The 27397-nt window shown below is 50.8% G+C and overlaps 1 protein-coding gene across 4 annotated transcripts; it reads right to left on the reverse strand.

Moving 5' to 3' along the window:
- Nucleotides 1-26752, reverse strand: ARHGEF6 (Rac/Cdc42 guanine nucleotide exchange factor 6). Of its 4 annotated transcripts, none has more exons than XM_044445237.1 (18): nucleotides 26512-26751; nucleotides 24673-24800; nucleotides 24145-24353; nucleotides 22069-22139; nucleotides 21669-21763; nucleotides 20205-20300; nucleotides 19087-19209; nucleotides 18589-18727; nucleotides 16632-16691; nucleotides 14348-14494; nucleotides 13620-13706; nucleotides 13315-13393; nucleotides 12288-12427; nucleotides 10786-10911; nucleotides 4926-4946; nucleotides 3884-3977; nucleotides 2432-2521; nucleotides 1-213 (listed from the first exon to the last, which is right to left on the reverse strand). In XM_044445237.1, the coding sequence occupies exons 3-18, from the start codon at nucleotides 24338-24340 to the stop codon at nucleotides 110-112; spliced, it is 1668 nt and encodes a 555-aa protein (XP_044301172.1). In that variant the 5' UTR covers nucleotides 24341-24353; nucleotides 24673-24800; nucleotides 26512-26751; the 3' UTR covers nucleotides 1-109. The 4 variants fall into 4 exon arrangements, with proteins under 4 accessions (XP_044301172.1, XP_044301171.1, XP_044301173.1 ...); XM_044445236.1 differs by having other exon boundaries at nucleotides 2-213; nucleotides 24152-24353; nucleotides 26512-26748; XM_044445238.1 differs by lacking the exon at nucleotides 2432-2521 and having other exon boundaries at nucleotides 2-213; nucleotides 24152-24353; nucleotides 26512-26749.
- Nucleotides 26753-27397: the final 645 nt, after the last annotated feature.

Here is a 27397-nt window from a genome sequence, read left to right on the forward strand (position 1 = left end):
GGTTTGCCAGACTTGGGGGGGGGGGGGCAAGCCAAAGCAGCCAGTCTTCTGGTGTTGCCTCAACCCTCACGCTGGGCCTTTAGCACGCACTTTGCACCCATGACAGCACTCACTTCTCCTCCGTGATGGTTTGGCCGTTGCCCCGGGTCTCCTCAATGATGATCTTCTCTTCTCCTGGAAGCAGGACCTGGGGGGTGGAATCTTTACGGACACCTGTCGGCAAAGGGTGGCAGGTCAGAGGAGGCCTTTTTCTTGGGGTGCACCATGAGAACCAGAATGAGGGGCTGATCAGCTCCCCCCCTCCCACTACCCTCTCAGCTACATACTTTCCTAAATCTGAAGCACCCTGAAAGTTGGGCAAAGCAGCCACAATTCAGAAGGAGCAGATCACTAAGCGTGCGCGCACACACACACGCACACACTCCTGTACCACCTCCCACTTCCTGAGAGCTCACTGATTTTTTTGCCATCTCAACAGCTCTGACAAACGCCTGCATTTCCATCGCTTCAGAAAGATGCGAACACCTCGCTCAGGAAGCAACTTTTTCTGAAGTGCGCAGCAGATTAAGCGATAGCGCCTGTGCTTCCTATCCAAAATTAAGTCACATTTGGAGATTAGCATCAGTCGCTTGCAGTGCGTTAGGAGGGGAAAGGGAGTTGAGTAAAATGTTGCCAGGCTGACGTCTCCTTTGCCGCCCAGCCTTTGCTACTTCCAATTTCAGAGGTCAGCCTGCCTCAAAAGGCTGGCTTCTGGCTCATTCGTGTTCTAGTGGTGCTGAATAAGGTATTTTTTTAAAGCATATATTTAACACTCAACCACCCAATTGCTCAGGCTCACTGGGCAGTGAACAGCAGTGATAAATACAATGTAGGATAAAACGAGAAGAAAGCCCCATCAAACCCCATTTTTACAGCTAAGCTGTCAGCTGTAAGCAGTTTTACAACCTTTACCCCAAGAGCCTAATTCCTTTTTTGGGGGGCCACTCCCCGGAGGCGGGAGGGTCTGGATGCTGAAGGGGTGCAGTCAGAATACTGAACTATTTGAGCTCAAAACTCTTACTATCAAATATTAAGCCTCACCAGAAACATTTTAGGATGGAGGTGGGGAAGTCGACCAAAGCTGGGAAACTGCCAAACTACTGGCATGCAGAGAAAAGGTGGGGGGAACCAGAAGGCAGGGATTAGACTGGGCCCCTGGAAAGTGGCTCTGCACCCCACTGTGCTGGGCTAGAGAAGGAGACGTAGCTCAAGGGTGCAGCGCCGGCGTTGCACATGATGCCTGGGTGCTGAGGCAGAAGAGGTTGGTTGCCCTCACATCTGGCTCCTGGGCAACCTCCGCGTCCACTGGCTGCACACGGTGGGATGCTGGACTGGGCAGGGAGCCTTCCCCATCGGGAAGGGCTGGACTGCGCCTCTTGGCCCTCCTCCCAGATGTGGGGTCCAAGACACAGGAAGGTAGCAGCGTGGGCAGTGCCAGCTGCGGGTTCTGGGGGGCCCTCGGCCAAGACATCTTCCATGGGCTTTCTCCACCAGCGCACCTGCCTTGTCACCAGCATGGTCACCAGTGCCAGCGCTGCTGCTCCTCTTTCCCACATGGCAACCACCTGCCCGCTTGGTGGGCAGAGAGCTTGGAAGCAAAGAGGCCGTGGCCGCCCCTCCGCCACCATGAGGCAGCGAGTAAGCAGGTGGCAACCATGAAGACGAAAAGGAGCCGCTTCAAGGGGCTCTTGTCAGCCGGCCCCTGCTGGGGTGTGGTCCTTGGCAGGGGCCCAACCTTGCCTCCCCGGCCCTGAGCTTGTGGCAGGCTGCGCTAGGCCTTTGGCTTGTCCAGCAGGCCACTCCTTATGTTCTTCAGATCTTCCTTCCCATCCCGATCCAGAAAATCCAGAGGACCACATCTGACTAAACTTCCAAACAGATCCTCTGGATGTTTGCTGGAACCATGCGTCAACTATCTTTGGTTATGCCACCTTTTAAAGCTCCTGCTTTTATAGGTTCCAGAGTGGCCACTTCATGAGTCTTGGAGATGGCCTACAACCATGTGTTTTCTGTGACAGACATCATCCGCTTTCATGGACCCACATACCCAAAGCTGGTTGCCGAGTCGTGTTTCCTGCCACTGAGTCCTGCAACTGCTTACTCAGAAGTAAGTCCACTGGGATTCAGGAGGACTCCTGCCCAGGGAGCTGAACGGAGGACTACCGGCTTACTGACATTTTCTGGCTCCTGACTCGGCACAGCGATCAGCACGAGGAATTCCCAGCAAGGGCCAGGCGCGTGTCACACGCCCTCCTGCTGAACACACTTGCTGAGAAGGTGGACGAGCATTGGCCTCTTTGCACCTTGACTTGCTCAGTTCTGCTTGGGAGGCTGCTGGCCGTTCAAAGGTCGCCAAGGGCAGCGAAGGCGCTGCTGTGCCGCCACCACCGACCTGAGCTGAGGGCCTGCTGGAAGCTCGCACCGGTGCAGTACGCTTCAATCACTCTGAGGATCTGCGCGTCTTCCTCCAAGGCGGCGGTGCCTGCCAAGAGTTGCAAAGCCACGTGCCTGCCAAGAGTTGCAAATGCACGTGTCCGAGGCCGCACAGAGGGGTGAATGGAAGAGGCCATTCTCCGGGTGCCGCCTGGCCTTGCGTCTCCCGGCTTCAGACCACAGGTGCTGCACCTCCAGCCCACGGGGCCCTCAGGGGCTCTCCAGGTGGCCAAGCCCCACCCCTTCCCCCAGAAAAATTAGAATGGGTCCAGCGGAGGGCAACAGAAATGACCCAGGGTTTGGAAACTCTGCCCTACGAGGAGAGACTGGGAGACCCAGGCATGTTCAGCCTTGAGAAGGGAAGACTGGGGGGGACATGAAATCCCTCTATAAAGACCTCAAAGGACGTCACAAAGAGGAAGGTCAAGATCTTTTCTTGCTGATGCCAGAGTGTAGGACACGGAATAATCAAGTCAAGCTGTGACAACCCAAGTTCAGGCTAGATATGAGGAAAAGCTTCCTCACAGTCGGCACAATACAACAGTGGAACCAGCCGCCTGGAGAGGTGGGGGGCTCTCCCACACTGGAGGCATTCAAGGAGAAACTGGGCAGCCACCTGAGTGGGGTGCTGTGACGTGGTGTCCTGCAACAGCAGTGGGTTGGGCCCCATGGCCTTTGTGGCCCCTTCCGACTCCACCATTCTACGATTCCATGAACGTGGGGCCTTCTGCGCTCAGAGCAGGTGCTCTGTCCCCAAGCTCTCCTAGTTCTCCTGGTTCTCAGTAAGGACCTGATTTAAGAACTAACCGAGGGTGCTGGCTGGATCCCGGTTGGAGACGCAGGGTTCTTGCCAGCCCTGCCTGGAGATGCTGGCCCAAAGCTGGGCCTTCCTGTCAGTAAAGCAGGGCTATGCTCCTTTAGTGGGGCTTCGGCGGGAGGACTCTGCCCCATTTGACACATGGCCCAGGACTGCCCCTTTCACACTCTGCTCCCCCAGTCCCCGAACGTCCTGGCCAAGCCCCCTTGCTTATGCAACTGGGACCCGTCATTCCCGGGTGCCCAGTGCTGCTGACGCCCCACTCCCAGGCCCACGCACTACGAACGGCAGGGAACACCAGGGGCCTCTCACGCTCCATCGTGCAAAATCACGATTTCAGGTTGCCCACAGAGTTCAGCCATTTCCTCCTTCCCAGCCACATTCCCCCTACGCAGGGAGCAGAAACGCAGCTTTAGGAAATGCTTGGGAAGTCCCATTTCATTCCCATCCATCCTCACCCAACGCCATGTACTGGACTACAACTCCCATGACCTCCTGCCGGCAGGGACGGGTGGAGCCAAAGTCCAGCACATGGGTGAACACAGAGCTGGGGGTGCTTCTTTACAGTTGGAGGAAGGAATACAATGAACGTACTTTTTCTAATGACAAATTCCTCGTCAGACGGCTTCCTCTCAGTCTTCCTTTTGGGGAGGAACTTTTTCATGGTCTTTGGGCTCTTGCTGGAATCCTGTAAGGAGACAGGCTCAACTTAACGGTGCTGATGAAGACAAAGATGGGCATGGAGAAGGCTGAGCATTATAGGATGCTCTTCTCTTGAAACATGCACCCTTAAGTTGATTAATCGATCATTAAGCGTTGCATACATGTGCATATGGATAAACTCTGACAATTTTGAAGCCAGGAGAATATTTTCAAAGCCTTAGAAAATTCTGAAGCAAGAAGATGCATTCCATCCTGTATATAAGGAAAAGGAAGAATGCCTCTTCACGTCCTCTGAAGTTTCTAAAAGCTCCTGAATTAATGTTTTTTACATGCAGGCATACATTCCTCCTTTTTCAACTGATTAAACTAACCAATAAGAGGTGAAACACTGCACCTCTAATTAACACCTGGCACTTAACACATTGTTTTGGAGTGTTTTGAAATTAATTTTATTGTGAATTTCAACAAAGCAGCACAAAACCATACACTGAAACAAAGAGAAACACACACATTGTTTTCTTTAGAATGCTCAGGCATGGTCTTTGTAATGCTTCCCTGGATTGTGGTCAACCCTTCAAAAGCAGAAGGCTCTGACCCACTTCCCTGACCTAAGTGGGTCAAGCAAACACACACAGAACTGCAGGCAGGTGAAAACAGTTCATTGCTCAGAATGGAGGTAACATGCAAGTCTCCCTTCCAAAATTTCTTGGGAAAAAGTCACATTCTGTTCTGGACCTGGTCAGTGAAACATGATCTATATAAACGTTGTGATGAAAGAAAAGCGTGTGCAATAGGAGCAGAGTTTCTGTGGAACATGCACTGGACTGGACTGTAAAACACACAGACAGACACAAAGCTGGGAAAATATTACACACAAAAGCAAGGCAGAAACTTGCCGCTCGGGGGGGAACCCCCACCTGTTCCTTAATAAAGCAGACCATTGCAATTGTCACAGAGCGGTTTCCAATCTTACCTTCAAGATGTAAGACATCCGCTGTGCACGGATACGGAAAGAAAGAGAAAAGTGGGCATGAGAAGTTGTGCTCTCTGTACAAAATCCTGTAACCTCAAAACTAGGATGCTCTTGACCCGTCAGCTGCTCAACCCAAATCCCCCATGGGAGCTGCTAAGGTGCTGGCAGAAAGACATGCATTCAGTCATGGAAGGCTCCTGCGCACCTGCTGAAGCGGCTGCCCACTGAATCTCTGAACGAGTCGCTGTTCTGGCCTTCTCTCTTTCCTCTGCTGTTCAGAGGAGGTTCATTGTGCTAAGCTTCCACACTGAGCTTGGTGGGCATGTTTCATTATGCAGAGACAATATTCTGCCCTCCGGAAGTTCCAGGTTTTTTCAGGGCTGGGAGCTTTGGGCAAGTTGTGCTCAGGCTTGGCAAGCTCCTCTCCTCAAGGGCACCCTCCTCTTCCTCCCTACTGTGCAGTTGCCTGATGGCGTAATCCTATCCATGCATGCCTGGAAGCAGAGCTGGTGGGGGGGGCATAACTGACCATGAAACCCAGAGCTCCAGATCTTTTGTCTGGGGCACTAAACCTCTGCTCCACCGCCTGCTGCATAACATCTTTGAAAAATCTCAGTATTTCTTAAAAAATAGGGGTTATCAAGTTATTTATCAAAAATAAATGTATCAAGTTATCAACAGGGTGAAAGTGATCCCCGTTGGAATTTTAAAAATCCTGGTTCGCCCTTCTCTCCGTCCATCCATAGATGCTCCTTTGTCACTGCAGGGACCAGCGAGGGTCCAACTCTGCTCTTTGGCTTCTGCTACAGTCACACTGCACTGACTGCTGTCATCACCCTGCTGACAACATGGTGCAACTTTCCAGAGAAAACCTCAAAATAGGACAGGCAGACTGGTGACCCAGTTTAGAGGAAAGGAGAGAACACCCTTCTTCATCAGGAGGAGTCTGAGGTTTCCAGAAAGAGGCCCAGTGTACAAGGCTGAGCTCCAAACTCTGGTTGCAGCAGGCAGTTGAACCCCTTCTGGCTCGCAGGCTGAATCCAGCTGCTTAGGGGCTATATTCCAGGCGTGTGGGGCCAAAGACAAAGGGGATGGGAAGGACTAAGAAGAACAGCACATTTTCGCTAGCCGCTACACTTTAGGAGCGGGATTTTAATCTCATACTCAGGGGAAAAAAATTCACCAAAGCCAAGAAATCGCTGATCAGTTCGTAGAATGTGTGGCTATCTGGAGGGCTGGGCGAGGTCGGTGAGTGGGCAGGATCTGGCCCACATGCCTGCACTTCCACATCCCTGCTTCACACCATTCGTTTTTGTGTGCCTTATCATCAAAAAGAAACACAAGACAAAAAGATAAGGAAAAAAAACCCCAATCATTGGAGCAGGTGCAATCTTTGATCTACCTGACCAATAAATCATCTGAATCATCATTTTGGCATCTTTTGAACTACAAGGAAATGTTTGGCCACGTTTGTCTTTTGTCAGGCTAAATCTGAAGACTTTGGGGATCCCGTCTTGAAAAGAGGCCTGGGGAGGTTATATGGTCATGGCCCTCTTTGGCAGAGGCAGCCCTCATTCATTCCCCCCTTTAAGGTGCTTATGGATTAGGTCTGCACATGCAAATTACTCAGGAGTAAGTCCCACTGAATTTAATGAAGCTTACAGCCAAGAAGGTGCACAGAGGACTAACATTCAATGCAATGGCCTCTTGACAGCGTCTGGGTATAAGATATTGGTATTGTTCATTGTTCTTTCTCTTGCAAGGCTCCCCAGTTGGTTTCCAGGTCCTCCTGCTCTCCAGTTTAGCCCCTCAACAACAACCCTGTGAGGCAGGCCAGGCCAGGTTGAGTGTGGCTGGCGCGAAGTCACCCACTGAGCTTCATGGCAGCATCTCCTGAGCCCCAGTCCAATGCTCTGACCACTAGGCAACGCTGCCACACAGGTTCCCCTTCCCGGATGTGTTCCAGCCTGGAAGCTGAGAATCTGTGCTCCGTCTCCCTTCCCCTCCCGGCAGCTGGTGTGGAAAGACCCAGGAGAATGACCTTGGAGGCATTTCAGGGAGCGGGGGGCAGGGGGCTGAGATGGCAAAGGCCGCACACGTTCTCTCTCTGCCCCAACCTGCTTCCCTCTCCCTCTGAAGCACCCCAGCGAGACTGCCCCACTGTTCCCCCACTCTGCACAGGATGACTGCCAGCCTATGGGTCTAGGGGCTGCCAGTTATCTGGAAAGGTTTGCCCCCTAGCTATCTTTGCGGGTCTGGCCATGCTTCAGAGTGTGCTCCCAGGGCCCAGTTAGTATCAAGTGCATCAGGATCACCAAGCCCCTGCAGAGCACAAAGGTGAGTCATGCTACGGAGAATTGAGTTAAAGGCATGAACCTTGTAAAAAGTGAGTCATTAAAAAAAAGTTAAGCAGGATTTAAGGGTGATTTTGTTTGCCGCCACTGCTGCTCTGGGGTTATTTCCTGTATGATGCAAATACCTTCTCCCCACCCCAGTTTCCTGAGGGTTTAGATTTGCATACTGTTTTATTTTGAAACTGCGTGGATTTATGTAACCAAGTGGGAGAGAGGTTTACTATCTCTACTATAATTTTGCCTTCTAGAACAGCGCTGCAGAAGAACATTTGACTCTTAGCATTTGCAGCTTCTGTGGGTTAAGAACCAACCAGCAAAGCCCCAAAATTTAGGACAAGTTTAAAGTGGGAGATTCTGCTATAAACTCTGCTACCATTTGCTCTTTCATGGACTCACACGGGCAAAAGCAATAGAGGGACTGAAGGAGAGGGAGAAAGGTCAACTGTGATAAGTTTGGAAGTCTTTGTGACCGAAGTAGCAGCCCGTGTGTAAATGTGTGTGCATTTAGAGATATTTGTTTAACGTTCAGTCTTTCTAAGCACACATCATCGTTTTGTTGGGCAGAACCGTGAGGGCAGTTTGTGTCCCCTCTTGGCAATCTGCCATGGCGACAAGTTTGGCTCAATGGACTCTGCCGGGCGGGGCAACAGGGGGGGGGGGGGGGGGGGCAAGCCCTTTTTCCAGTGATCTTGGCCATTGTCCCATTGTGGGGGGACTGCGCAGAGCTGAGCATTCCCCGTAGCCTGTCTTGCACCCCCTAAACTTACCCACTGACCTCGGGTGCTGAAAAAATCAACTTCCAATCCAGCTGGGCTCTGTCCAGGAAAAAGGGGGGGCATCCCATCCTTCCTGGGGCTGCTAAACCTCTCTGGAGACCCCAGCTGCCGAGGCCCTGCCCTCCCCAACGATGCCACGGGCAGAGGAGTAAATTGGTGGTAGTATGGGGTGATCCGGTGTGGCATTAAGGCCCTTCCATGCTGGATGTTCGGGGTGCTGTGGAGGCTGCTCGCTCGGCCAGGGGTCCTGCAGAGAGCTGGGTGGGCTCGTGCTGTGGGTGGGGGCGAGAAGCCAGGGGCATGTCCAGAGAAAGCGACAAATGTAAAGACAGGCTCCACCACTGTTTCACGCCAGCCTCTGACAACGCCCCGGGGAGAACGCGGAAGGGAAAGCAGGGATGTCCAATTCTGGCATCGCCGTTCCCCATTTTCCCAGTCTTAGGGCAATGTGCAAGAGGGCACTGGGTTCCCACTGATTCAGTTGTGTGCACTGGTGCCTCCGCGCATCGGAGTTCCACCAACACGTCCCAGTCCAGAAAGGAGTCTGCCCCACCTGGGACTTCCAAAAGGAAACATTGTGTCATCACTGCACAAGCTGCTTGAACAAGGACACAGCCCAGCAGAATGGTTTGTCTTGAAGGATAAGAATTTCTTCACTCTTGCATTTCGTGAGATTTTGCTTTTTCCAAGTTTGCATGAAAAGGCACCAGTACTTCCGGCTACATTTCTTCTAAAATATGCATTTATGCCCAATAAATGCATTTTGCAAGCGTCTTTCCTACTATAAGGCACATGGATGTCATTTTCCATATTCTTGGATAATTCCATTGCAAAATTTGGAGAAGTGGGAATTTTGAAGCGTAAGTTTCAGTTCATAGAATGCAATGCCAGGGTCTGTGAGCCGCCCCAGAAGTTGTTGCATTGCAAATTCCTTCAGCCTGTGCAACATTGCCAAAGGGAGTGAGAATCCAGCACCAACGTGTTTCCCATTCCTGCCACGGCAGTTTGAAAGTGCAAAATTAGCTAAGTTCACATTAAAATGTGAACCAAATGGGTGCATCCCCCACTGGAAGGCAAAAGCACGCCCACCACTAAATTTGAACCCCTCTTTTTAGAGAGTTGATCTCTGAAAAGTGGTTGCTGGAAGACCGCAGGGTAGCTGGTTCCTCCGTGGCCTCCTTCTAGGGCTCCTGCGGGGTGCAAATGCCTCCTCACTACTGGGGCACACCCCCCCCCCGGTGGCTTGCCTGACACCAACGCAGCCAAAAAGCACCTTTTTGGTGCCAAAAAGGCCCTTTCCTTGGGAAAGGTAACGGTGCGTGCGGGGAGATGCACGAGGCAAAAAATGCTGTGCTGGAAATCGGTTTCAGCTGTTTATATAATTTTTCATTTTCTGGGGAAATGGGACATTTAAAATCCCATGCTGGTTTCATTGCCCTGCCTTTATGAATGGCTGTGGACTCTGGAGAGAGCTTTGGCTACTGGGCAGCATAAAAATGAAACAAAAGAATGAATGAGGGGCCACGGGTACCCAAATGCTTGCATCTGGAGGAGGAATTCTCAGTTATGGGGCATATTCCAAGATTGGGGAGGGGGCTGAAGGCAAAGCAGGCTGGGCGAAATGTCAAAACTGCCAGCATCGCTTAGGGTGCAGCTCCAGCTGCCACTAACTAAGTTCTAGGGGAGGCATTCAGTCTTTCAGAATGGGGGAAATAAAAACAAGTTGGGATGCCACCCAAATGATCCACAGTTAAGGAGAAGCGAGCAGGGCCATTCGGGGAATCTCCGGTGGCCAGACTGAGTTCGCAAGTGGGCCATACTTGGTCTGCGGTCTGTTCAGCAGCCTTGCAACGAGATTTTAGCTCAGACCGACGGGGTTCTCCTCGTGCCCTCACACTGCATGTCTCCTGAGGGTTTAGGGAACAGAAGTGCTGAAACTGCCTCCTCAGGCCTTAAAATCCGGGTTGTTTGGCCACAACTGAGAACAATTCCACCCATCTCAGGGAAACATCTTGGCTTTGTGTAGGCATTCTTCTGCAACATTTACATTTTGCTACTTAGTTCTGGGATGGATAAATCTGTCCAGTTGGATTTTGCTTGGTTTCTCATTCTCCCAACCCTTACGGACCTAAGAGAAGCCATACCAGATCACATCAATCCATCTAGTCCAGCACTATGATTTTTTTAAAATGTTTGCATGAAAATTTGTATGCAGCTTTGCATGCCATTCCTCCAACATACTTTTTTTGGATACACTATTTCTAACAAGGCATTTTCCAGACCATTTCACTCAGTACAATGAAGGCTGGTATATTATTTTCACTAATGCACATATGTTCATGCATGACTACCCCAGTGGAAGAAACGCTGCCTGCACGCCTTGACTGAAGGACTGCACTGCAACATTCGGGAAAATGCAAATATGGCCTTACAACTGCATTTCAGTGCTTGCATCGCTTCAGGAGTGGGGAATGATAGAAGCCTGCATTAACATGCATGCCTAATCCTTTCTTTCCCCATTTCCTTTATTTATGATTGAACTTGCACAACACACTAATATTTATGATTGAACTTGCGCCAAAGGGCTCTCAGCGGTTTACAACACAACATCCCCGCCGAGTTTGCCAGCCAGTGGTCAAACTTGTCTTTCTGTCATAGAATAAAGAGGAATGCAAGAAGTAAGCAATGGCCAGACATGCTCAGGCACGGCAAAGGTCTTGCCACAATTACCTCTTTGTAACTGAGTGCCACGGACGGCCTGAGAGGAGGCGCAGGTCGGAGGCAACTTAAGGTCCAGGGCTTCAAGATTTTGTGGGGCTCTAGCAGGCCACGAACTTGTCCAATGGAGCTGAAAGTCTGATAAAATATTTGACTTATTATTTAGCCTTTTGATTTAATGCTGCTATATCAGACCAAAGCGTCTCAAAGTGGGTAAGTATATTAAACAGCAAAGCACGTTAGACATCCAAATCTATTTATTGTGGTCCATGCAAAATATATACACCAAGATGGATAAAGAGACAGATTCATGCTGGCCGAATCTAGGTGTACGCACTCGGGATTGGTCTGCTCCACATCAAAGCCACGGGTGCGTGTCAATCACATGAGACAGTCGTGTGACGGTCGTGCTGCTTGGAGAGTGTGTAGTTTGCTGCCCAAATGCCCTGGGAGGGCTGGGATGGAGAGCAAAGCAAAGCACCCAGCTGCGCTGGGACAGGCTGTGGCCCACCTCCTAACCACTGTAGCACCCAGCCCATCCCCTGCCGAGCTCAGCAGAATCACGGACCAGTGGCCGTGGTTCGAAGCAGCCACGATGTGGCTGCAGCTTCAAAGAGCTGCACATGTGCAGAGTGTTTTCTGTCATTTTAAAAGGACCGGGGTGGGAAACGGTGTTTTGGATATCCTCCTCACCTCACAGGAATGCAGAAGCCGTGGCCAAGTACGGAATAGTAGTTGGGGAGTGGAAAAAAGTATATGTCGGCTGTCCGAAGGAGAACCCCGTAAGACCAATAGGTCCGGGGTCTACGATGACCTTGCTGCGCCATTGCAGAGGCCGAGGCAGCCCTGCTTTGCACACAGAAGGACTTGGGTCCAATCTGCGGCACCTCCAGGAGGGCTGAGCAAGACCCTTTGGCCTGAAACCCTGGAGAGACAACGCTGAGCTTTGCGAGGTCCCAGTAGCAAGAGCTGAGCCAGTTCCTCGGGTGCTTGTCAAGGAACGTCCTTTCACAGGACCCTAACATCAGCTCCCATCTTGCTCCCAGCCACAGTCCTGAGTAGTTTGCCCCCAGAGGGCTTGCGACTGGCCGACATGAAGGGCTAGAAATGTTGGGGCCCTGCCCAGTGCTTCCGCTCCGGTTGAAGTGAGGCATGGAAAGAGAAGAGAGGCAGGGGCTTTTTGGTGGTGTCCCCTGGACCTTTAATCCATCGGACAAGTTTCCTTGCTGAGGATATATAGGAGTCTGGCATTTGCTGCTGGTGGTCCTGTACTGAAGGACTTTCCAGGTCATGAGACCCCAGGCAATCGACTGAGTGGCAGGATATAAATGAATAAAGGCAGGAAGGGGCAAAGCGATAGCTCTGAAGCCAGCAGGGTGGGACACGTCTCTTTTTCTCTTGGGCACTGAACATGCTGGATTTTTGGAAACGGTGTGCCCCCTGCAGGGGAGAGGGGCACACTGCGCTGGGAGATCAGCATGGCGGAGGCAGCTGCATAGACCAGGGGAACTTACAGAATGCGAACTCCAGGAGTGCGTCTTGGAAAGGCTGCCGCTGGAGCCCGCTCCCCTCGTCAGCCGGTAGAAATGGTCGAGCCATTCGTGGAGCTCCTGGCTGCTGCTGCAGTGCACCGTGATCCGGTCGATCACGCCTCCTGGGAGACAGAAAGGCGTGAGACAGGTCACCCTGAAGAGAAGACGCCTTCGCACTTGAGACGTGGTGGTGGCCAGTTGCTCGGATGGCTTCAAAACAGGGGCACCCCCTCTCGCCTTACGTACACCCAGCCTACATCTACATCTTCCAAGGAGGCCTTTTTGTCCTCTGCAGCCGGCGGAAGGCTGCCTGGTAATGGCACATAAACAGGCCTTCTCAGTGGTGGCACCCACCATGGGATTTGAAAGGCAGAAATGGTGGCGATGTTTAAACAGCTTTTAAAAACAATGTGGGGTCCTGGATCCTTTGCGCAGAAAGAGGGGAAGCAGAGGCGGGCTCCGTTGCATCTTGTGCCATATATCTAGGGGACCTGGATAAAGTTCCAGGGAAGATAGACGGGGACAGGGGGCTGATTGGGGAGGCCCTCTCTTGCCTTGGAGGGGCAGCACCTTTCCATGCCCACCATAGGAAGCCCGGCTTTTGGAGTACCAGTTCTGCAGTTGCAAGAGCTCAGATATGGGATCCTGGACAACCCTGTGGCCTCCCTTCTAGCTGCAGAATGCCTGGGCTGTTTCCCACCCCATGCACACAAAAACAGGACTGTGCCTTTAGTCATTAAGCCATGGCTAGCCCTAAATCAGAAGGTAGCTCTCCAGAGGCTTTGGCCTTTCGCTTCCAGGAGACCTTGGCGTGTGGCCCGTGGTCAGGGCTGCTGGGAGCTGAAGCCCAAAGCATCTGGAGATTAACTTTCTGCTTTCCCCTGCCCTCGATTACGAGAAGCTGGTTCAAGCTCTCGCTCTGGATGGATTATTCTACAGTAGCTCTCTGGTTGCATCAGTAAAGATTTCCCCGAGCTGCACACACCTCAATTGCCAAAATTCCACTCACCTGAAATTTCAAATGTGTGCTCATTTCCTTCTGCATCTTCTAAATTTGTCACCACCATTCCTATTAAAGGAAGTTTTCCCTGCTCCCCACAAGTAAAAAGAAATGATAAATGAAAGAAAAATTAGTTTAAGCAAGCTTGAGCAATGAATTAATGTTAGGGCAATCATGGCTGATTAGCGAAATGAAATAAAATTATAGATATAGGTAGCTCTAATTTGGGTTGCTTGGATTTAACCTGGGACAGTTATGGGCTTGGCTTCCTCCTAAAAAGCCAAGTTCCACTAATTTAAGCAGATCCGACTTACCTGATACACGAAGCCACTCATCCGAGGACTTGCTGAAAGCACCAGAAGAAGAGTTGAAAACAACATGAAGTATCTTTCTTCCTTCTCCTGAAACAAAAGAGGAAAATCCAAACTTGGGCTCAGCCGTCTTACTACATCACAGGTTTCAAGACGATTTGAATGCATAGCAGCAGGCAAAAAGAAAAAAGAAAAAAAGAAGGAATGACCGGGTTCAGACAACCTCATAACCCATGTTCAAGGGGCTGAGCATGGGATGAATGCGGTTGCCACTGAAACATGAGTTATTGTGCTGTCTGAGTCCAAACATGCTAACAAACCAGGTTCTGCCAAGTAGGAACATCTCATGGAGAAAACCCATGGTTGGTTGTTGGGTTGGGACCGGTGGGTTGTTTGTGGCTAGTGAGCCATGGCTTGTTAGCACAGCTGGGTCCAAACAACGTGATCACCCGGGTTCAATGACAACCCAAAGTCAAACCCTTGAGTATGGGTCATTGTGTTCTCCAAATGCACCCACCCTCCCCGTCCTCACTATGGCTCTTAAATGCTGTGAACCCCAAGGATGTTTCTGCTGCTCCAGAAACACTCATGGGGCCAGTGAGGGAAGGAGAGAGAGACAAATCATCTGTGGGAGCTTCAGTCTTCTTTTCACCACCACTCCTTGATGACGGAGAAGAGGGGGGAAGAGCCTAGTCCTCATGGTCCATGCTGCTCAGCCTCACTCCACTCACCTCGCTTCCTCCATACTGGACCATGACTTGGGACATGTAAATAACGCTGCCCAGGGTCTTTATGTCATCGCCTTCCCATCCCTGAATGGACTCCGAGAGGATCTGCAGCTCAGTCTGCTTCCTCTTCCTCATCTCCTGGCACTGGGACTGGCAGAGGGAGAGAAGGCTGAAGTTAACCATTAGATGGCACATGGAGAAGCCCGGGGGATCCCTTCTCTTCCTCCACACCCGCCCCAAGAGAGAGCAGGGTCCCCAGCTCTGGACAATACGCTTTGAAGAAAGAAACAGGAAAGAAAAGTTTAGAACATCCGCAGATGTTTAAAAGAGGCCGTTCAGAGATACAGAATCAAAGCAGTGAAATATACATGAGGATATCCAACCCGTCAGCTTTCTAGTTCTGTGGTCACCCATTTTCCCGTTATAGGTTTTAAACTTGCTCACCATCCAGTGAGCCCAGCACCATATAGGGTGGTATACAAATGTAATAAATGTAATGACATTGAACGTCTACTTCAAAAGGGCCAGCCTCTTTTGGGGGCTACAGGGAACAGCACGGCTGAAGAGCGAACTGGCTCCAACTTGTGCAGGTGCCCATGCTTTGCCAAAGATGGACATTGCAGTCCAACACAACTTGGAGGAGCAAGCACCAGGTGGGGTGACCACATATGGGTGAGCAAGGAAAGGTTCAGAGGTTGGGAATGTGGAGAATGAGGGCTACGGGCATCATGGGCTGGGGTGGTGGGCTGTCTCAGCCTTCTGCGGATGGCAGCCAAGAACACACGGGAGCCAGTTCTGCATTTTTTATTACTACTACTACTACTACTACTACTACTACTACTACATTTTTATACTGCCCATAGCCAAAGCTCTCTAGGCAGTTGACAGCAATAATCATAGAATCATACCCTCAAGTCACCCATCCCACTTCTGCCCAGGCCTGACCCTGCTTAGCTTCCCAGATTAGGCAGGGTCAGGCACTTCAGGTGACATGGAAGCTACATCAGAGGGGGAAGGGGAAGTACGGGCATGCGAGGGAGCAGACCACGCCGTTGCAGGGATGTCAGCCCCAAGTGATGAGGAATGATGAGATGAGGCAGACTGTGATGGCCTATGGAATCTGGGGCAGGAAAGGCTGGAAATAGCCACCGGAATGAAGGAGAAGCTGCTGCAGAAGAACAGCTGAGGAGCAAGAGGGACCCAAGCTGTGTGGGGACTCTCTCAGTGGAAGCTGGGAAGACTGCCTTGGTTGAGCTACGGAGCGAATAGGAGGCATCACCCTCCAGGAGAACCTCTTCCGCTGAGGTAGCATCTCAAGATTCAGGATGCCCGGGTGGATGCTTGAGGGGCACGTCCACCACCTGTGACACCCCCTCAGCCACAGTTCCAGGCTGGACCATTCCTCCGTATTATATGTTTATTTCTGTAGGCCTTTTGTGAAGCTGAGGGGCCTTCCTTGCCCATTCAGACCAATCCACCCAAAACTTCCTCACACGAACATCACCACCACCACCACCACATTGTATTTATACCCCACTTTTACTTCTCTTGCAAGGAATGCACAGTGGTTCACAAGGTGACACACCACGCTGATTAACCCTCAGTTCCCAGCCTGACAGCAAAGCATGACTTTTCCTCCTGGGTTGTTCATGGTTTCTTAACACAACAAGCCACAACTAGTTCAGGCAACGCGATAACCCATGCTTCAAAACAATGGATGGTTCAACAGCAACCTGCACTCCACCCATACTTCACCCTTGAGTGAGTTACCGTGTTGTGTGAACCCGGTCACTATCTTTCTGACGGGCCTGCTGAATTCAATTCCTGCTGTAGGGATGAGATGGTGAGGAATGGGAAAACCAGCTCCCCTTGAGCTCCTCAGAGGAAAGGCGAGGTAAAATTAATACAGTAATAACTAAGCAGAACCTCCCACCAGATTTTTTTCCTGCTTCCTTGTGAGTCAAGGACTTTAGAACAATCAGCCCTTTTGGCAAGACGTGCATTCATGCATAACGAGATTCTGAATGGGGAGAGGATGACCCACTTTATTCTCCCAAGATTTTAACAGTTAATTGGTTTCATCCTTGTTCTTATCATCGTTTATCGGATGCAGTGTGTTGGTTGTGGTAGATGGCTGCTTTGTTTTTTGTTAGCCATCCAGAGACTTTCAGTATTGGCAGGGCATATCAAAACATTAAATAAATAAATCCCCCTTCTCACTTGTCCTTCTCTCCCCCTTCTCACCTGACATGCCACGCAACTCACAGACCTTGCTTTTGAGACCTACCACAAGAGACTTGAAGGATGAGACTGCCTTCAAGACGTCTTCATGGTCTGGATGAGCCTCCTAAGAAAAAGGAGGAATCCAGAGTCAGCTCAGAAGAGCAAAAAGGGCTGACAGAGCAGAATGGTTGCCCAGCCCTGGGTGGTATTGCAACAGAAAGCAGCAGCAGCAGCAGCAGCAACTCTGGACGCAACGAGGTAAGTCACGTGGCATGGAATAAGGACAGGTGTGTGTGTGGAATAGTCTTTTATTGGTTGTTCCAGTATTAAACTCATTTGGTTTTTAGTTTACCTGCCCACGGAAGATGCACAGGCTGTGGTGGGGCAGAGGACAAACAAGTCCAGGGCTCTTGTCTGAGCCCCCCAGCTGAGGCGTGGGGCTCGGTGGGCGACTGATCATATCAATCCCGATAGAGTTGCAGGGATAGAAGCACAAACCCCTAAGAATTATGACAAGAGGTTGCTGACCCTCCTGTAAACAACCTGGCTAAAACAACGAGAAAAGAATTCAAAGAAGCAAGAAAAGAACTTCCAAATTAAAATGTGCAAAAGTAGTTCAAGGAAGTCATAAGGACAGGCGAGAAACACTGGCAACACACCCAGCAGCGGGGGTGCATTGCACTGGTGGTCCATGTTTTAAAAAACTATTATCATGCAGTCCTTAACATGTCTTGTTTCAGAGCCATATCACTTCAACATGCTTGCAGTGGCCTCTTTCCTCTGCTTTTCAGAGAAGTGTGGCTTATAGCTTAACGCTGGAGATTCTCACTGCATGTCACTTTGCCTTTCCTTTTTTCCTGTGTGGTGAAAGACAGGTCGACGTTTGGCGAAAGGCTTTGCTGAAAAACTCAGTTGCAGAATTCTTTTTAAGGTAGGGAAGGAGCAGAGTCCCTTTTTCAGAACCTGCAAACCGTGGAGCAAAATGACACAAATTATGGTGGCAGAGCAGAGAAGGGGACAGGTTGCTTGTGTGTGCTAATGTGGAGCATACAGAGTGAAAACAGGAAGCGGGGTGAGGAAAAGGGAGGAGTATAACTGGGGCAGAACGATTGAAACATTAAGAACTAGAAGCCTGATGTGGTTTGACAAAAGGTAGAGGAAGGCAGTGAGCAGAAAAGCAGAGAGTTGACATGGAGAAAGTGAGTTCAGTTTATCCAAGGACTGTGAAATTGGAATGGGTTTACTGCTGTTGGGCAACAGCTGAGCGAAGCATGCTAGGGGAAGACCAGCTGTACAGAGTCCGAGAGCAGCCTTCCCAGCTGAGCGCCCTCCGGTTGTGCTGGGTGACAGCTCCCGAAGGGGCATCATTCGGTCTGGAAACACGGGGGTCAGGCCCCGATCTATTTCCAAGGTCCCTGGATCTGGTCCCAGGACCCTGATAATGGGGGTCTGTTTAATTGCCACAAAGGGGGCAATTTACGAAGGGGCATACAGCTAGGGAGGCAAGAATTAACTTCCCTTACCAAATGCTGCATTGCCCCCTTTCTCCCAAAGTCTTTTCAACTGAGTCTAGGAAGAAACCTTTCCCTGTTGGTTTTGGATGGGGACACGGGTTCCCTGAAGTTTATGCTATTTGAGATGGTTTGGATGAGACATGACATGGTTCCATTTCCTGCAAAATTTAAACCAAAGCTTAATGATTATTTCTAAATGTGCATTCATGGATGCACATGAATCTGCATAAAATTAGCTTATGCAGATTTTATGCAAATGTGTATTCAGTGGGTCTGGGCCCCAATTTTGTAAGTACCTGGCAATACCCTCTGGCTTGGAGTCTGTAGTCCAACTCACATGGAAAGTTGCCACCAGAACACAGAAATCTGAGTGCAGAAATTTGAGCACAGAAATCCAAATGCAGAAAGCTGAGCACAGAAACCTGAGCTCCCTCGGATCTGCTGCAGGGTCCTCCAGCACCCCTAAGCCTCACCCCTCTGCTAGCATGGAAGACCCGCCGAGTTTACCTCCATGTGCCGCTCAAGTTCTTGGAGAAGGGAGATGCATTTATCCAGCCGTGTGAACGGCTTGCTGAGGCTCATCGTCAAGGTCAGGATGCCCGGACACGCTGCCCCTTGACTCTCCATGAATGCCTCCAGTTCGTCGCTGGAAGGCAAAGACACATCAAGATACAGCACCGGACGAGCCGGCATGGCCGTCCTCATGGCGGCCATCCAGGGACCTCCCAGCACGCACTGCAGGCCCTCCGACTGCCCTCCACCCAGCCAACCCAGCTCAAGGTGCACGGCAGCCAAAGACAGGCAGCCACCCAGCCAGCCATTTGGTCCATGAAGCAGACGCTCCCCCTGCCTCTGGCCGAGGAGATGCAACAATTAGCCCAGATAATAACGACCCACTTGTGACCCTCTTGCTGCCTGAGGGAGCTGCCTCACTCTACCTTATGGCAGAGAAGGCCATGTGGACATTTTGGAGAGGTTTTGTGCTGCTGCTGTTGGTTTTCTCACCTGTGCTGGGTCAGGACGTTGACTGCAGAAGGATGGTTAGCGCAATAGGCAAGATACAGAGATCGGAACTGGGGCATGAGTCCCAGGAAACAGCCACCCACCTTTTGCTGGTGCTCTGGAAGCCTGCGGGAGAGACGGAGCAAGAGCTTCTCAATGCAGGCTGGAGGGGTCTTTGTGAAACAGCGGGCCAGATGGCCACTGGAACCAGCTCTGGGGCAGCTGCCAGCACAACTCACCTCCTCCCCACCCACAGTATGGGGGTTAGCAATGGAAGGGAGCCATTTGCTGAACTGGACCGAGCAGCTCCAAGCAGGAGAGGAAGTTTCAGAATGAGGACTAAGCAGTTGGTGGAGTCTGTCTATTTTGGGCAGCCTTCACCATGCTCGGTCTCATTCCTTAATTGCTTTCCATGCATTAATTAATGTATTTTAAAGGTCTGTGTAAAAGTTCAGGTCTTTCTGTTGCTGCTGTTGTTGCTGTTGTTGTTATTTTATGTCATTTCTGAACCACCCAATAGCTGGAGCTCACCGGGTGGCTGGCAACCACACATAAAAACAATACCCTAAAATGCCATACAATCTTATCGAAAGTATAAACATTTTAAACTGAAAGATTAAGAACAGCTTTAAAAAGTACAATGAAGAATAGCCAGGAAACATGATAGTATGAGATGTGCAAGCCTCTTAGGCCCTTACACAGCCAAGTGTATCTTTAAAGGCCTTTTTGCAAGCATTTGGCCTAACATAAGCACTTTTGCAAACATGCCTAACGCATGCCATAGTTTCCCCTTATTTTCTTTCAAGAATAGGTACAGCTTTGTACACACTGCTCCTTAATAATTACATTTCTCCGTATTTTTGAATGGCGTTTTAGATCAGGGCACAGCAACATCACATCTGAAGAAATACTAATACTGAAAGACAACTGCATTCTGGCTATCGTGTTAATTTGGGGTGTGTGGATTTCATAAGCTGTCATCAACATGCATCCTCAATAAAATCCTCCCCTGTGCCAGATGCCTGAGGGAAGCCCTCCTCCACCTGCCCAGGATCTCACAACTAATGCTCTTTTCTTTAAAAAAAATGAAAACGTTCTCAGAATGAATAACAAGGACTTACTTAGCACACTCTTCCAGTGCTTGGTTAAGTGTTTGCTGAAAGGTGTAGATTTCGTCCACATTTCCCAGTAACGAGGCTTTATCGGTGGTGCTCAGCCTGGAAGTTTCAAAAGATGGGAGGTCAGCTCCCCGTGGGAAAAGAAAACCCGCACACCCAGAGCTCCTGCTGTGGCTGAAGCGGCCCTTGCTTTGCACGGCCAGGAAGTTCAGTGGGGCTCTGCCCGTCCCTGCTATAATCCTCGGTGTCTGGGCCAAACACATCCTGTTCCTTGCTTTCCCGATTTGTGAACCTCGAGCATGCCTCTTTCCTCCCGTGTTGGCCCTTCCACCACGCGGGGCGGCAGCTCCAATGCTGAATGCACAGTGCACAAGCCACCGCCTCTCAAAAGCGCTCCTACACCCCTCTGGCTGCCCGTGCCGAATTGTCTCCCCCAGAGATCTCGAGAGAGGTCACGCGTTCTTTGATGGCTCCCCACTGCTTCCATCCCCAGCAATTTTCGGAGCTAAGCACATCAGATCCGCATCAGGCCCAAAGGTCCACCTAGTCCAGCACACAGAGGCAAGCCGGCTGCTCACAGGATCCCGCCAGCAGGATGGGGACGAGATGCCCAAGCTCCTAAGCAACTGGTGTAGGCAGGCGTCCTGCCTCTGGTAAAGAGGGTAGCCCACGGCTAGCAAGGCTAGGAGCTGCTGACAGCCTCCTCCCTCAGGCATCCCTTTTAATAGCCATCCAGACTGGCGGCCATCACCACGTCCCGCTAGCAGCAAATGCCACACTTTAGCTATATACTGCAGGAGGAAGCCTGCCTGTTTTTCTGTCCCAAACCTCCCGTCAATGAATGGATCACTTTCTCCCCACCAGTCCTAGCACTGAGGGAAAAAGCCCTCTGTGTCAGGACCGCTACCTTGTGTGCACACACGTGCGTGCGTGTGTGAGTGCGTGTGTGCAGCCCCGATCCCTAAGCCAGCATCCCACACAGCCCTGAGGGCTGAAAGTGCTGGTTACCCTGGATTTAGTGGAACACACTATTTGAAAGGCACAAAAATCAGGCAAATACTTTGGAGTATTTATGCCCTCATCTTTGAAGCTAGGCAGAAACCATAGTTCTTTGCTCACTGCACAATGCATTAAATACTTAAAGTATCTAATGCAGAATGAAATGAAGACAAAACCAACAGCAAAGCATAAAAACATTGCAGCATTGTGAAAGCACGTTAAAGCCAGGAGGAAAATAAAGGCACTGACGCCCCCTTCCCACCCGCTAAACAGTTCCTGGGAGATCACCAGAAAGAGGTTATTGCAGCTGGCAGAGTAGTCCTCCTGGGTGGGAAGAGCGCTCTGCAACCTGCAAGCACCCTCTCCCGGGTAGGCGGGAAAGAAATCAGGGCGAGAGGGATGCAAGTGAAAAGCTGCACTCTCCGGTTGGACAGACATCCCATCCACCTGAAGCAAAGCGAATCTTACTTGTCATAAGACTGGAGCAGCCTCAAGTACATCCCCAGGAGCGACTGCAGCTCCTTGGCGTAGTCCCGCTCCATTTCCAGAATATTCTGAAGCACCTGGAGGGAGTGAGCGTGCAAGGTAACTGTGTTGACAAAATGCTCGGAAAGGCTGCACCGCGAAGGTGAGCAACCGAGATGAAATAAAATTTACATCCCAGGTTTCAACAGTTAATATGTTTTATTAATAAAACTGTGTGCTTTAATCTATGTGCATGAGAATTTGAGGGTTTTGGACAACCTTAAGTCATGAACATTGGGGTACATGTTTGTCCCATGTTTGCAAAGTTACAATAATAATTTTTAAAATGATGATGAAGATGATAAAATAGTGCTGAGAGATCATCGAGACTTGATGAGCTTACCACAGTATAGTAATTCTTGGTAAGTTGAGGGCTTTCAGCCCCTTTCAAGGCTTTGGGAGAGAGTGGTTTATCTGGAGGAAAAGAAGCAATGGAAATTGTTACACACAATTGTCTTTGTTCTGCCAGGAGAAGGGAAGGGCAGGTTGGCCTCCCAAGCAACAGTTAAACAGTTGCATGGACAGGACTCAGATCTTAATTGCAGCATCAAAGGAAACTGATGTTAGAATGGCATCTAAAACTCTTTCCTGCTTGGGGGGAGGCATTTGATGGGGGCTAGGGTGATCCAAGTTCTAGGTCCCACCTGGCCACGGAACTCCCTGGCTGACTTTGGGCCAATTACTGGCCCTCAGCCTAGCCTACCTCACAGGGTTGTTGCTGCGAGGATAAGATTGAGAGGAGGATTATGGGATTTGGCATGAGTTCCTTGCAGGAATTTCAAGTCACTTCTGGATATGGCCTGCGGTGCATGCGGTGGGCACGGCATGTGCCGGGTGTTCCCATGGAAAACAAAAGGGGCCACACCAAACACCAGTGGCGCAGTGCCCAGTTTCGGAGCACAGCCACTCGTTATGACATTCCAACTTGCTGCCTCCACGCGGAAATCCCCTCTGAGCACAAGCAGCTGTGTCCATCCATCTCCACAGGCCAGCTCTAGTCTAGTGCTTTCCATCTCCAGCAATAGTGGCTTGTTTATTACGAAATCATTTTGAAAAAGTGAAATTCACCAAACAAACAAACAAACCCAATCAAGGAAAGGGGGGAATGCAATTTTCTTGCAGCTCATAAAATAAATCACATGTTTAAAAAGCAAATGCAGAAAGAGCTCTTGGGGTGACTTGAAGTGCAGCATCTAATTTTAACCCAGAGGCTGGGGGAACAGCGCAGGAGGGAATGCAGCTTGTTCACACAGCCTGTCGGCTTTCCCAAGAGCACTGCTCTGTGCTGATGGCTTGCTTCGCCCTTGCAGCATTTCCTGTCTCCGTTACAGGGGAGCATTTCAGGCATTTCAAATCAGCCCCGGGACTGCGGCAAGGCGTGCTTTGCACCCCCAAGGGCTCCTGATGTCTCAGCGCCATGTCGAAGCAGATTAAAAAATCATGAAAGAAGATACCATCCGTTGGGGAGATGGAAGCTATGCCTTTCAGCAAGAAGCTGGCCGCCCGAGACAGTCACATGGCTTGGATGGCCGCAGCTATAAGCCGACTCTGGACTGCCTCGGCTCATTCTGATTTCCTCTGGCCGGCTGACAAGCCGAAACTGTCTGTTCTCATTTCAGGGAAGAGCAGCACGGAGCGGTGTCCGCCTTCCTTGGGATGACAGGCTGAAAAGATGAGAGTGCAGCCAGGGGCCCGGGAATCATTGCCACCCCAAGCTTCGACAAGTACGCAAAGACTTGGCAGCAACATCTGGCCAGCATCCGCTGTCCCTGGCAGCCCCCACCTCCTCCTCTGCCATTGCCATTCTCAGCAAAACGGCAGCAGAGGCAGCAAAACTGTGGCCTTGTTGCAGTGGAATGAGGGGCTTGTGATGGGTGCCTGATTGTGCTTCTCTGTGTGCCCCGTTTCATGACAACCCCACCCCCCATTTTGTGCTGCCACCAGTGGCAAATTTGGGCATGAAACAGGCAGGCTCTTGGAAGTTGCTTGCCCCTGGGCTAGCATAAACACCACTACCGGCTCCATGAAGCTCTCTTAGGCTCTTCCTCTGAAGGGCTAAGAGCTTCCCCTCCCAGACCTTTTAATCTTCCCACATGCAGTGCACATGCAGGTGACACTGACTGTACTCCTAAAAATATTGTTATTATTTATTTATTTAAAACATTTCTATGCCGCCCCCATCGCAACAAAGCCTCGGGGCGGCTCACAACATTAAGCATCACAGTACCAAGTTCATCTGGATTATTAGTTTTAATATCGGCACAAATAAATTTAAAAGATCATCTTATTAATGATTATTATCAATAAAACGTGCATTTTAACCACAACTGTTCATAATTTTAAAAGGTTCTTCTAAAAGTGTCAGTTATTCATGCCAATATGAATCTTAACGTCAGCAATAACCATGCTTGGAAAGCACCTCCTACCAGAAGACTTGATTTCTCGGACGTAGTTGCTGGGGAACCATCCCGTCTTCCCGTTGAGGGTCCCCTCCCACCAGCCCCCTTCCTCCACGCGAGTGACGTAAATGATGTCGCCCTTGTTGATTGACAGCTCATCCTCGTTGGTTTGCTTGAAGTGGAACCGGGCCTTGACCACCAGTTGGTGACCGCCATTTTCAGTCATCTCCTAATGAAAACCAAGGTGAGGAGACAATGAACAGGGGCTGGGCCTTTGGGTGTGTGGAGGAGGCAGCTGGTTGCGATCTGCATGGCCATCGTGCATTCTGTCCAGAGGGGAGTTTAGTCAGTTAAGCAGCTCTTGGGGCTGCTGAGAGACTGGGCCATACCCAAACTCACAGCACAGGTGGGACTCGAACCAGGAAATGAGGCGCTCGCAGCACAAGCACTGTGCAGTGCAACTCGTCTGCACGAGGCTTTCGGCCCGGTCCCTCTGCTTCTGCCACCTTCTCACCACATCCCCTTAGGAAGCGCTGAACAAAACGTACCACCACCCTTGACTGCCTGTGTAATGCTCCTGGAGATTTGGGAGCGGTTGCTCGAAGAGGAGGCTGGCCGTTCCCTGCGGTGGAACTAGGAGGTAGAAGGTGCAGGCATGGCTTGCCAGGTGTCTGATCTGTTTGAAGAAACAACAGCAGCAAAATGTTAAAAAAACCCCTGTGGCATCATGGGCACAAGAGCAGCTTGGCTGGACCTGTCTCTTCCGCTATCCCGAGTCCCGTGCTGGGCAACTAGAGGAGGTCTAGCTGGGCATCTTGGCCCAGAGAACCTCTTGCTGCAGGTCTACCACGGCCTACCTACTCCCTGCTTTTCTGGCTTATTACACCTGGCCAGGTAAGGTGGGGCCATGAACGACCCCACTCCACCCCCGCCCCGGTGTAGAGTTGCTTAATTGTTCTTTGTTCTGACATTAGCAAAGTTAGCAACGAGTTGTTTAATCCTACTGCATATTTATTAATGTCCCATGTTTTGTGTGCATGTCTATTTCAACACTGTTATCATTTGTAACTTGATTGCTTGGAAATGTAATATTTTATTTCCTGAATCTTTTTGGCACTGCTGTCAGCTGCTCGGAGCGGGGCTTTACCATGGAAAAACAAGCTACAAAGAAACTGGCGCCATTGCCAACAACTTGGTGCCTCAACAAAATCCACAAGAAGGGCTGGGAAAGTCGCAGTCCATTCCTTGACTCTGCTCCTCTGGAACGGGTAAAGGGAGGCTGGCTGGCTCGGCACGGGGGCTGCCACAAATCCAGTGCCGCGGATGCAGCCTTCGTGGCTCGGGCAGCTGCCCATCCGAAAACTCCGTGAGCCCTCCTTCTGGCCGTCAGTAAGAGAGCATCACTGCAACTCAGGGCAGTGGGCTGCACAGACAAAGGACCCTCCCCTTTGACTGGCCTGAATCTCTTGACCATCCTCATTATAAGAGAAAGGAGAGAGATACCATTTGCTGTATCCTCTGCCTCTAGCATTTCCTATGCTTGCTCTTAACCTTTTCTTCCCCTAAAGGGTAGCAGGATATTTCCCCCCATCCTAAAATGCTGAACTGCTTCTATTAAGGCTATGTTATAGCTTTAAATAATTATGAGGGGGATGAGGATGCATTTATTTATACCCCAAAGTGGCTTGCGCAGCTCCACTTTTTCCTCACAACAACAACCCTGTAGGTAGGCTAGGCTGAGACTCAAAGACTGGCCCCAAAGCATCCACACTGATTCCCCCGGCTGAGCAAGGACTAGAGCTCCAGGGTCCCTGTCCCAGTATTCGAGCCACCGCACGATGCTGGCTCCCTTTCCACTAAAATGCAAATTTAGAATAACTGGCAACAGGCCAGTGTTGTGGCACCCCCTTTGCCTTTGGCCTTCAGCTGCGCCCTCCCCTTGGGGACATTCATCTCCCTTTTTGGGACGGGATTGTGCGAAGCATCCCCGAGGAGGGTGCGTGTACTCGGTGGAAGGAGCGGCTGGCCACAGCGGGCCTTCCGCCGCCCCCCACCGCCCAGCCCTGTCCTCCGCCCAGCCCTGTCCTCCGCCCAGAGGCGCCAAGGGGCCTGGCCGGCACTGCTATCAGGGTTGCCCCGCCAGGCCTGCTCCCAGGATCCCCTGGCCAGAGAAGGGGCCGGGCAACGGGCTCAGGGCCCTTGAAGCACAAAGCACTGCGCCCCTGAAAAATCCCACAAGCGCACTGCAGGTGTGGCGTCACACCTCCCTCGCCCTCCCTAGTTGCCAAAGGCCTGCTGGCTGGGGCTGATGGGAACTGCAGCCCTAGGCGCCCAGAGCACAGTTAGCTGAGCCCGTCCCTCTACAATGGAGGCAGGCATTTGCACACCAGAAGGCACAGGGATCTCCAGAGCGCCACCTCTTTCCTCGCTCCTTCCTGCACTGCAGCTCAGCAAACTTGCACTAGGAGAGAGGAAAACAAAGCAAATTGCAGCCGTGGTTTCTAAGCAGATCGGGGGGGGGGGGGGACAGTCACCCAGAGTGGGTCTGATTGCTCACAGCCTGCCATGTTTTGCTTGACAAACAGGCCTCTGGATTTTGGCAGCACAATGTGTGTATGTAAAACCCACACTGCGACAAACTCAAAAACATGCTGACATTTGACATGAGTTGCCACAGCTTTTTTCCTGTTTTTTGGCAAGTGGGAAGAACTAATAAGCTGATAAAGATGGTTTCGTTCCCTCCCTTTCTTCTACTGAGTGGAGGAGACAACCCTCCACCCCTCAACCCATACACACACATGCACCCCCATTTTGCCAGCCAAATAACGCATTCTGCCGTGAGGTTTAACTGAAAAGATCAAATGCAAAACTTACCCTGATGAGTTGGCCTAGAGAGACGCACATGGATGCGCCGGCCCGTTAACAAGAACCCACGCAAAATCTCCCCCCAGAATGGCCTGCTGCCAAAGTCTTCGCAGCGTATGATGCTAAAGATGGTCTTTCTGTTCAGAATGCTAGCTTGTAATTTGTGAGCCCTGGAATTAATTCCCTCCGCCTCTCAAAGGGAGAACAAAACGCTGTGGCAAGACACTGTGGTTGGACCCTCCACTACCAGCAGAAGGGTCTGAGGATGCTCAAGGGAAGGAGAAAGTCCGGATTAAGGAATTCACATCCCTGCTATACTGGAATCATTAACATGTAGAGATGGCCCCCATTTCTCTCAAAATGCAGCGTTCTCAGTTAGAAAGCTCAGCCTTGGGACAGGAACTAGAG

The sequence above is a fragment of the Varanus komodoensis genome, unplaced genomic scaffold, assembly GCF_004798865.1.
Source record: "Varanus komodoensis strain SLA01 unplaced genomic scaffold, ASM479886v1 scaffold475, whole genome shotgun sequence".
Taxonomy (NCBI): Eukaryota; Metazoa; Chordata; class Lepidosauria; order Squamata; family Varanidae; genus Varanus; species Varanus komodoensis.